Raw genomic sequence first — 11,534 nt, forward strand, 5'->3', positions numbered from 1 at the left:
CGACAACGAGACAACAGTGAAAAGACTTTCGACGATTTTCTTCCTTAAATCCAATAGGATTACAGTAACAAAGTAAACTATCGAAATGTGTAAAATGTTGACTGCCAAAGGTAGGTAAGTATGACCATTTCACTAAAATAAAAGAATACACTCCAATCCATTAAAAAAACTTAAGTTAATTAAGTTTAGGCTAGAACTGATTCTATGGAAGATGACAAATTTTAAAATGGTCATAACTCCATAATATGTTTTTGAGACTTACAAACTTTTGGCATTACCCCCACGTGTAATTGATAAATTCAAAACATACCACTATAAATATCATACGATTAAGATTATATTTTTTTCAGTCTATTAATTACCTACTTACTCGATATTATGTAAATGCAGTTAAAATTCAATTCTTCAATATAAGGAGTAAAAATTTCCTCTCTTATGGTGAATGTCTCATCTATAAGTGACATCTAATGGCAGAATACAAAGCATAATAATTATATTTTTTTATTGATTAAGGGGGATCCTATATGCCAACAGAGAAACTAGCAGAAAAATACGAAGCTTGCAATTTGAGTTTTTTTTGATAATTTACAATTATAATATGTATCTGAAAACAATAAAAAGATTTTTTTTTAAAGTCAAAGATAAACTTACAATTGTAAAGAAAATGTGAATTTGTCACATATTTTTATAAAAATCGATGTTTTTTAAAATAAATTTAAAAAAAATATTAAAACGATGAATTAGTCAAAAATCTACACGACAAAAAATTGAAAACTTAATAAACTAAATTTTAGTAATAAATCTCTATATATATAAAAATCTCGTGTCACGATGTTTGTGGTCGAACTCCTCCGAAATGGCTCAACCGATTTTTATGAATTTTTTTATGTATATTTGTTAGATATGAGAATAGGTCAACAAGTATATTTCATACCGCTAGGTGATTAGGGTATCTCTATCCAGAAAAAAATTCTTTTATTTTTTTGACAATTTTTTTTGTATTTTTTTATTATTTGGCATATAAAAATACTTATGACCCCAAATTTTCACCTTCCTACCCCCACCCTCCCATTTTTTAATCGCGATTTTATTATTTTTGTATGAAAAAATTTAACCGTCGTTCGTATTTCAAACAGAACGAAATTATTTATGTTGTTGAATGACAGATGGCGCTACGTCCAAGAAGAATTCAAGAGAAGCGTCGTGTCATTTTGACATTTCATTCGGCATGTCACAACGCAGTGCGTGCAAAATTTTGTACGATTTATTTTAATTTATCTATTTTTATGTGCGTGTATTACAGTGCACAATGCCAGCAAGACGCAAGGGGGGCCATTTGGGCCATCGAACGAATAAAGCAACAAACATGCGAAATAGTAGAGCAAAAAGAACAGACGAACAAATCCAACAAGATAAAAAAAACGTGCGTGTGAGCATGTTGCAATTGCGTGCATCTCAATCACAAGAGGCACGAGCTGAACGAAATCAACAACGACAATTGGAACGGAGCCAAGCGCGCCGGTTCGTAGTTAACACATGCAGAGCAAATGACTGACAACGCCAACAAGTACATCGAGCATTTACATCCGCTTCGTTCCTTCGTCTCGCATTCGAGTACGATCCAGATATAAAATATTCCGCTCATCCGAAAGTGCTCATTGGTGCTATGGACAAAGAATGTCCCCATTTTCATGCGCTCAAATTCAAACATGAGTCAGCCGGGATGTGTTGCGCATTAGGAAAAGTGCAACTACCAGAAATTGAGATACCACCAGAACCATTGAACGGCTTGCTCATCGGCACGGTTCCAGATTCAAACCTGTTCCTGAAGCCCATTCGCACATTCAATTCATGCTTCCAAATGACTTCGGAGCAACAGAAATAGTTCACAATACTGCGGCAAATGATCAACAATTCCATTCTACGTTCAAGGCCAAGTATACCACAAAGTAGGCTCATTGCTGCCAATGCTAAACGAACCACATAAATTTTTACAAATCTACTTCATGGGCGGCGAGGACATCAATCGTGTGGATGCACGTTGCGGCTACAATAACCTCAATTAGCCTAATGCCAGACGCATCGTCGGCGAACTGGACGCCCTATTGAATGAGCACAATGAATTATTGAAATTCTTCAAAGCACACATGCACAAATTCCAAAGTGACGATCACGTTATTGTCATCTTTCCTGATAAAACACCAGCTGGAGAGCATGTGCGTCGATTCAATGCGCCTGTTGTTGACGACATTGCTGGAATCATGGTTGGCGACCGCACATCGACCCGAAAATCGTGATTCGAAGAAGAAACAATAATCTGGAGTTCATCACTGACACACACCGTTCATACGACGTTCTCCAATATCCGCTAATTTTCTGGAAGAGACAAGACGGATATTGCATAAACATTAAACAACGAGATCCTGTCACAGGTTATTCATTCATTATGAACATCATTACTCATTTTGAATTGAGAAAATGAATGGTTGGTGTTTTTTTGTTTTTATCGGCGGTCATCGTCTACAGCGCTCCATTCCTCTTTCTTTCATAGATCCCATCCCCACACACTTACGATACATTCGTTATTTTTTATTTAACAACCAAAATATTCGCTAGAAATAATTTATATGGCACAACAACGTTTGCCGGGTCAGCTAGTATGACCATAAAATATAATGTAATAATAAGATGTGTGACCCTGCAACAAATTCACATTTTTTTAAAATTGTAAGTTTATCTTTGAATTTAAAAAAAACATATATTTGAAATGTTTTCAGACACATATTTATTAATTAATACAGTTGAAATTGTAAATTATCAAAAAAAATCACAAATTGCAAGCTTCGTATTTTTCCGCTAGGTTCTCTGCTGGCATGCCTCTCCCCCTTAACATAGATACATATACATTAATTGTTTTTTTTTTCATAAAATTGTTATGGTAATGGCTTGAGGGTAAGTCTTGGTCAGTGTAATTTAAATAAAACAAGTAAAAATGATGTCACAAAATGTACATTTTCGTACAAAGTAACAAACATTGACAAAACTGGAAAATATTATTAAGTAAAAAGATGAATTATTATTTAATTTTCATATTAATTTTATCTGGCAAAACTTATGCTCTCATCTGTCGTAAGCGTTATTATGTCGATGTTGTTATAAAAGGTTTAATCATAAAAATTTTAACTGTAAACCATCTTTTTCTTTACTCAGTAATTACAAAAAATGGCTTCTTTCTCAAGCATTTGCAAAATCAAGCGGTACCCCGACATACGCATCTATACTATACACATGTCTACTATCGGCGGCTATCGAGGGTAGTTTATCATATGTATTGTATTGAGGCGGTTAATTGTTACAATATGTTAACCGACAAAACTATCAAAAAGTGCTATGTTTTAACAACACCCCTCTTGGCTGTGTTAACTTTTATAGCGAGATAGACAGTTTTGACAGTTTAGACAGCTTAATTTTTGTAACAATTATAATACCTCAATATATAAATATTCTAAACTACCCTCGATAGCCGCCGATAGCAGCCTTGTGTACATAATAGATGCGAAGATCTTAAATAACTCTATTTGGGTATCACTATCCTAACTAATACCTACATACATTATTATCATTCTATCTCATGGATTGTAAAAAAATACAACTAGGTACCTACAATTAAAAAAATATAATTTACAGGATATTAGTGACTGACTATACTCACACTCTCTCGCATTGTTATTTAAAATGATATGATATGTATAATACTCATACTTATCATTTTTTTTTTTATCATTTACAGCTATAATAAAATTATTTAAATTACCTACTATACTTGATTGATCTTTATTAGTTTTGACAGTCCAATGATAATTATTGATGGTAGATTAACTAAATAAAAATAATTGAAAACAGTACTCCAATTATGACAAAGAGCGCAATTTTATCACGTAATTTGGATTAAATATTTTATAATTAAAGAATAATACGTGGGGTTTACTACCAAAAGTTATTAAGTCTCTAAATGGAGTACTTAATTATTGCAATTTGAAGTTTGACATGCCCTCTAAAATCGGGCATAATGCTAATTTATTTGTGCTTTATGTGCATATTCTATATATCGAATAATATTAATTTTTATAGCATATAATAAACATATACAGTGGAACCCCGATCTACTGTTCTCGCATAAATCGTTTTCCCGCACGGATTGTTCATTTTTGAAAGTCCCGCCAAACACCCATAAGAACAATGTTAAATACCCCGATTTATCGTATTCCTCGATCTATCGTCTAAATATTATGATCCCGTCACAAATATTATCCAGATTGACCATTTTTGTTGAATATTTTTCATTTCGCTTTCGCAGAATTGTTTATGATACATACCGACCTTTCAGTCGTGTCGCTTTATTTGCACAGGTCGGTCAGCGCTCAGGCTTGCCTCACATCTCGTATCACAAATTTTTATAAGTCGTAACTGAAATGCCAATGAAGAAAACTAGAACTCTGGCCGAGAAAAAATCCAGGAGAAAAACGAGTTAAAAAAAATTAAAATCCCGCATTTATAGTTTTTTTAAGGGTCCCTTAAAAACCGTAGAATCGGGGTTTCACTGTAATTCGTTGTTAACTCTAAATATCTAAATTATCGGCTTTTATTATTTAATTTAATTAACAACTTTTGACAGTAACCCCACCCCACGAATAGTATCTCTATATTATATTATTTTTAACTAGTTTTAATTTTAAAGAAGAGCGTCATTTGTCATGATTGAAGTAGTGTGTAATATTATATTTTTTAACTACATTCATTTAGTTTTCTGTGTACCATGTTGTTCTCCGAGCTTTTTTTTTCTTGATGTCTTTGACTTCACCAGGGACCCGACGAAGAGACGAATCTAAAATACAAAATAAATAAATTATAAAATATAATATACCAAACGTTATAGGGGTACCTACACAAGGGGTAAACTATTTCGAATTATCAAATTTTTCTATCATTGTTGTAGAAAGTACTTTTTATTTATTGTTTATTCCACTTTTCTCTTTTCAATTCAATCAAGGCCGGATTTCATCTATTATTACAATGTCAACGGAAACATCTTTCTAAGTCCTTCGGTGTCTCCACTATCATTATAATTATGATGCATGTACTTACTTAGTTGAATTTAAAAAAAATAAAAATGGAAAAACAAAAATTGTGGTATTCATTTAATTATTTAATTACGGTTTTCGAGTTTTGATTAAATTTTATTGTGTCAAGATATTTGATAGGTGCCTTGCACAATAGAACATTCTTTTATCATTTTTAGATACTACAAGACTATAGTGAAAAAAGCGAGAAATGGTAATTGAGCAGAATAAATTACACACAGATAGGCTGTGTTGTAATTAAGTATTTAAATCATGCATATTATTATGGCTAGCCCATCTATTCATATTGATATAAAGCCCACTATAGTCAGGCCATGACACGTAACTATAAACTCCAATGGTAGTGCTAGTTACGGCACATACCTCGAAAACAATATGGTTAATTGTTTATAGAAAATGATGATTGTTAATTAATTTGAATGAAATATGCAATCCAAAATCTTTATTTATTGCGACCAGTGGGTCTATTCTATACTTATCGACCGCTAAAGTGATAAAGTGATAAATATTATCAAACTTAGGGTAGGTTTGTATCAAAATATTAGCACTCATTGTAACAATTACAATAAGTTGGTTGTAATTATTGCAATAAGTGCTATATTTAACAGCAGCGAGATAGGTGAGGATACTTTGATACAAACCTACCCTAAGTTTGATAATATTTATCACTTTAGCGGTTGATAAGTATAGAATAGACACATAGGTTACCGCATTGCATTCGAAGATAACCAATAACTAGCACTACCATCGTAATTTGCAATTCAGTGCCACAGCCTGTATAATATGGTAGGTCTTGATACTAATAATAGGTAAGCAAAGAAAGAAAATAATAAATAACACCCATCACCAAAATGAGCTTGCTGAAAAGAGCACTAATTTGAATATTTTTAAAATTATTAAAAAAAATGGATTTGTATTTTTCTTAAATGTATCTTTAAAATTTTATAATTTTTTAGTTAAATTAAACTGTAATTTTTATACTGTGGCTGAAGCAATCTAATCGGTATCTGAAGAGCTAAAAATCCCTCACACCCTTCATGCTACATACAATACACTGACGTGCCGGCCAGAATATAGCAGTCCCACCACTATAGTACTCTTTCTAGAAACCCCATAACAGTGGCGAAGGGTGGAGGTAGGCCGTTAAGATCCGCCATAAACAGTGGACATTAAACTTTGTCAGTCATACGTTTATGTTGTTATTGAACTAAAACTTACAGATGGTGTAGGTTAGTTATTAAAAATCAATTAAACCCAGCCTAAACCAAACCATAATAATTTTGGTATATTTTGGGCGATCCGACAAAATTGTTCACACTTTTTCATTCATATTTATATGGCGTAATTTTAGATAATTTATAGAGAGACTAATGTTTTTTGACTATTATCTATTATGGTTTGGTTTTCACATGGTTTAATTGAATTTTAAAAAACAACCTACACCAACCGTAAATTGTAGTCTTTGTTCAATGAAAACAATTACATAATATAACTGACAAAGTTTAGTATGTATTATTAATTTTATGACGGATCTTAAGAGCCTACGTCCACCCTTCGCCACTGCCCCATAAGGTATGGTTATGAGAAAATAAGCATTGATTATTAGAAGAATATCATTAGTATATTTTTTAACATTATTCTGTATTATCTCGTGTCTATATTTTATAGTTATTTAAATATAATATTAAGATAATGATATAGTGACATTTCCAATAAAACAAAGTTTATTTTTCTCATAAATCATTTAATCGATTAATAATAGGTACACGTTTATGGTACATTTGTTACGATAGTGTCACAATACATAAGCAGTAAAAGCACTTAAAAAGCAATACCATTATAATTATAATAAAATACACGCACTTATCTAAAATATTATATATACATATTAGAGGTGAGTTGGAAATACTGTCACCAGTTTGTGTACTCAAGTTTCTGATGAAACTACCCATACTCAGTATGTGTGGCCTAATAAACTTATTCCAAAAAACTTGTGATTATATCATCACAAGTCGCTGTTCTGAGCACTCGCCAGTTGGTAGACTTTCAACACTATTGACATTAAATGCGCGCGAACGAGATAGCACTTGAATATAGGTAAATTTTAATTTATTAGTCTATTTCGTTCGAATGTATGAATAATAGGTCATAAATTTTGTGTCGCAGCACAGTGGTGAGATGACGCACAGGCTAAGACTTGTTATATGACCGCTCGAAACATGTTTAAAATAATAAAAAAAACACTGTTATTCATTTTTGTTAACAATAATATTGTAACCTAACATAAAAACAACTCATAAATTTAAAATGTGTTTAAAATTTTATAATGAATGGGACTTTTCAACAAGCGGTTCTATTGAAGCCGATACATAGTCTGAGTTATATGGAGTTATTTTCTTATACTTGTTTTTAAGTATACTTAGCCTTCAATTCTAATCTTCATCTCTAATACATAAATACACACCTCAGATACATACCTACTAGAAAGAATTTTTTAGAAAAATATAATGCCCAATGAGACTGGATTCACGTCAATATGCTTTACCAATTAAACTACAGGCGTCTTACTTAATTATGACGAAATTAACTATGTAGCAGTTCTTACATGAAATGCTTATAATATAGCGTTAATCTTGGCTACTGGTTTTAGTGTTCTAAATCAAGATATCGATTAAGTGTCCCAATTATTAACCAACGCCCAGATCACTCCTCAAATATAAAGTAATCCACATTGCATGTAAGAAATATTAGTTAATTTCGTCGTAATTGAGTAAGAAGTCCATAGCTTGCAGCACATTGATACGAACCCAGTGGTTACAGATTCACGTCGTATTTTTTCTAAAAAGATTTTTTCTAGTAAGTATATAATATCTGAAATGTTTTCAAATTATATGTTTTCAAATTATGTATATTTAATATTAAAAAGAATGTTACATTCTCAAATCGTGTGAGTTATTCATTGAATTAAAGAAATAATTTATTAAAATATAATATATTAATTATTTACACAATACTATGACTTTACCTTAAAGATTAATATAATACACAGTACTATCTTTTATGGAATGATAAAATTATATATTATTAATTATTACTATTAGGTATGTTAAGATAAGATAAAAAATTATGACAGCCTACACCTAATATCAAACATCGGCATTGTCTAATACCTATTATCACAAGGTTAATTTTTTTTTTATCTTGTAGGCATTTTATATAGTGTGATGAAAAGAAATACTGTCGGTACATACTGATTATTTCATATTTAATACTGTGAGTGACTTGCATTATGTTTGTCATAAATTAAAATATATTATTAGTTCAACATCTACATAATTGGTACATCTACAAGCAATCTATCATTGACGGTTAATTTAGTATATGGGCAAGATTGGTCTATTTTTGATAGCTAGAAACCCACTGGTCTAAGAGTATTTACAAGGAGAAGAGCAGCATGGAGGAAACGAAAAGAATAAATTCGTATCTAGTAATGCATTTTAATTTGTCTCCAACCACCATTATTATGCTTCCCATCACACATGCTCTTAATATGGCACTTATTATAAATTGACCACATAATTAAAATATTTTTATATCAATATTTCAATTCGTCACCTCAATAATACAACTAGATAACTTAATTTTCACTGTTTTTGAGATAGCTATTGAATATCAGTGGCGAAGGGTGGAAAATCCGATATAAATAGTGCATACTAAACTTTGTGTGTTATACGTATTTGTTTTCATTGAACTAAAACTACAATTTACAGATGGTGTTGGTTAGTTTTTAAAATTCAATTAAACCATGCGAAAACCAAGCCATAATAGATAATAGTCAAAAAATACTATCAAAATACATCTATTTATAAAATAACTCTAATTATGACATTAGATCATTATATATAAATTTGAATATTTTATAGATAGAATAATATTTGTATATATTGTGGCATGGTTAAGCAGGGCTTAATGAATTTTAAAAAACTGACCAGCAATATGACGTGTAATATTATGTATTCTTATTCTTGATTGCCCAAAGCATACAAAAACTATTATGGTTTGGTTTAGGCAGGGTTTAATTGATATTTTTAAATTAACCATCTCCATCTGTAAATTGTTGTCTTAGTTCAATAAAAAAATACGTATAACTGACAAAGTTTAATGTGCACTATTTATGTTGGATCTTCACAGCCTACCCGCACCCTTCGCCACTGTTGAATATGATTCAACATTTCCTTCTCCACAAAATGATAAAACTATGTAAGTCAGAAGTTAATGGGAACTGTATTAATTTTATGTTTAAAAATATTAGATAACTAACTTTAAAACCATAAAACCATTAAATAAATAAAATAATATATCTAAGTACAATATTTGTTCATACTATTGAACATTATTTAATTGTTACCAATTAGATAAGCACAATTTTCCATTTTTCAAGTAAAGTTTAAATTTCATTTTCCCAACAATGATCAAATTAAAGTTATCTAGTTATAGTACATAAAACATATGAATTATGCAATTTTTATAGTATGTAGAAAACTCATTGCCGGCAAATATTATTATATCGATATAACCAAAGATGTTAATCATTTTCTATATAAATGGAGCCTAAATATATGAAATTGAATAAAAAAAAAAGACCACTGGTCCACTGATTAAGTTAGCTACAAGTGATTTCGCATCACAGATTCATTTGCAGAGAACTTCAATTTATAACAATTTTCAGGGCATATAAAAAGACAATCTGAGCTACACTTTGGCAATATTAATTATTTGAAAAATCCTGTATAAATTTTGTAAAACCATTTATAACGGCACTCGAGTAAGTAATCAAAACTAACATAAAAAATGGCCGCCATTGCTTTAGCAATAAAATCTGAATGGCAACTTAGCGATCTTAATATTTGTCGAGTTTTCCAAACTTAACCATGCGCTTGCAATATAATTTAAAATGTAATAATAGAAATAACGTACAACACTCTTTCTATTTATAGTCCAAATTCTTTGAATATAACGCATGGATATTTAAATTATTATTAACTAATCTACTATGAACGATGAAATGATGTTGAGTATGTCCTAAAAGGATTTATTACATGAGTGGTTTGAATTCAGCACTCCATCCCTGTTTAGAGCAAAGGAAGAATGCTGCGAAAATCATCACCGATGTCCGGCAATGGATATAGGATAAGAATAAGAAGAAAAACTAACCTATAAATCCTGATTAATTATTAATTTATTACAGACATGCAAATAGAATTTTTTTTTAAATAGGTACTATAGAATAAAATATTATAATTATAATGTCATAAGTGTGCCAATCAATTTATAGCTTGCTTAATATGAAATAATATCTTTAGGTCATGCTGATTAAATAATAATTAAAATCTTAATATTGAGTTTGAACCTTTAATTTTGATGTCAATAATTAAAATAATAAAGATTATTTTCATTATAGATTGCTGTTGCGGTACACTGCTTCTTTGTATGTAATGATATGAATATGTTTTACTTTTTAATGAAACACTCTCCACAAGGCACCTAAAACAGAATTCATTTGTCCATGCAGTTTTTTAATACATACGTCATGCGACAATGAGATATTTCTTCTATGGTGTTAACTGTCAATTCATTATGGAAATGCATTGTACCTATTACTAAATTAACAATATAACGAAATATTATTTTGTTCTTGTTGGACTGTAATACTTGCTAGTGACATCTAGTGATGGAACTACGAGACATGTAGTAAAATATATTATTTTATTGAAAAAACCTTCAATGATGTTGAAATATTATCTAAAAACAATAATAAAAAATACATAAACTAACAATTCGATAATAATGAGAGTAATTAATGACATCTCTCCATCAAACATTATTTTTAAACCATATTCCAGTTCTCACATTTTTCTAGTAAAATATATAAAATTTACATATAAATAAACTTTAGTATGTTTATTAGTACCCGACTAATATTAAATTTGGAGATATATATATTCATTGAATAAATTATGTACATACTCTATAAACGATAGAATAAACATAAAATCTGCTAGATCTTTGTTTTATAAAGCATTAGCAATATTCCTCAAATTATATTGTAGCATAGATAACATTGTATCTAATTGAATGTGTAGTGATATCAACACCTAGATGTCACTAGTAACTATTACATAAGTTAACTATTTTTCATGATAACTTTATCTATTTATCAATATTGACACATACCATTAAAAAAATGAACACATCATATTAAAATTATTTGTACAAATATTAGTCGTTTTCGTTAATTCTTAAAAACCGTTGGTAACAACATTTTAAATAACTAGATAGGTTTAAAGATTAAATTGTCTACACACAAAATATAATTCAACAAACATAGTTATG

General features: G+C 30.2%; 1 protein-coding gene across 4 annotated transcripts in view; it reads right to left on the reverse strand.

Moving 5' to 3' along the window:
- Nucleotides 1-2,923: 2,923 nt before the first annotated feature.
- Nucleotides 2,924-11,534, reverse strand: part of LOC147065949 (uncharacterized) — a 42,044-nt gene continuing 33,433 nt past the window's right edge. For 2 of the 4 annotated variants that reach the window (XM_085956177.1, XM_085956176.1), the window contains exon 8: nt 4,746-4,885. In XM_085956177.1, the coding sequence (XP_085812303.1) occupies nt 4,796-4,885 (90 nt within the window). In that variant the 3' untranslated portion in view covers nt 4,746-4,795. Of the gene's footprint in view, nt 4,886-10,551; nt 10,686-11,534 lie in introns of all 4 variants that reach the window. The other 2 variants (XR_015071670.1, XM_085956178.1) reach the window with 2 other exon arrangements.

Source organism: Rhyacophila brunnea, unplaced genomic scaffold, assembly GCF_057557595.1.
Source record: "Rhyacophila brunnea isolate RB1 unplaced genomic scaffold, BYU_Rbru_1.0 scaffold_5, whole genome shotgun sequence".
Taxonomy (NCBI): domain Eukaryota; kingdom Metazoa; phylum Arthropoda; class Insecta; order Trichoptera; family Rhyacophilidae; genus Rhyacophila; species Rhyacophila brunnea.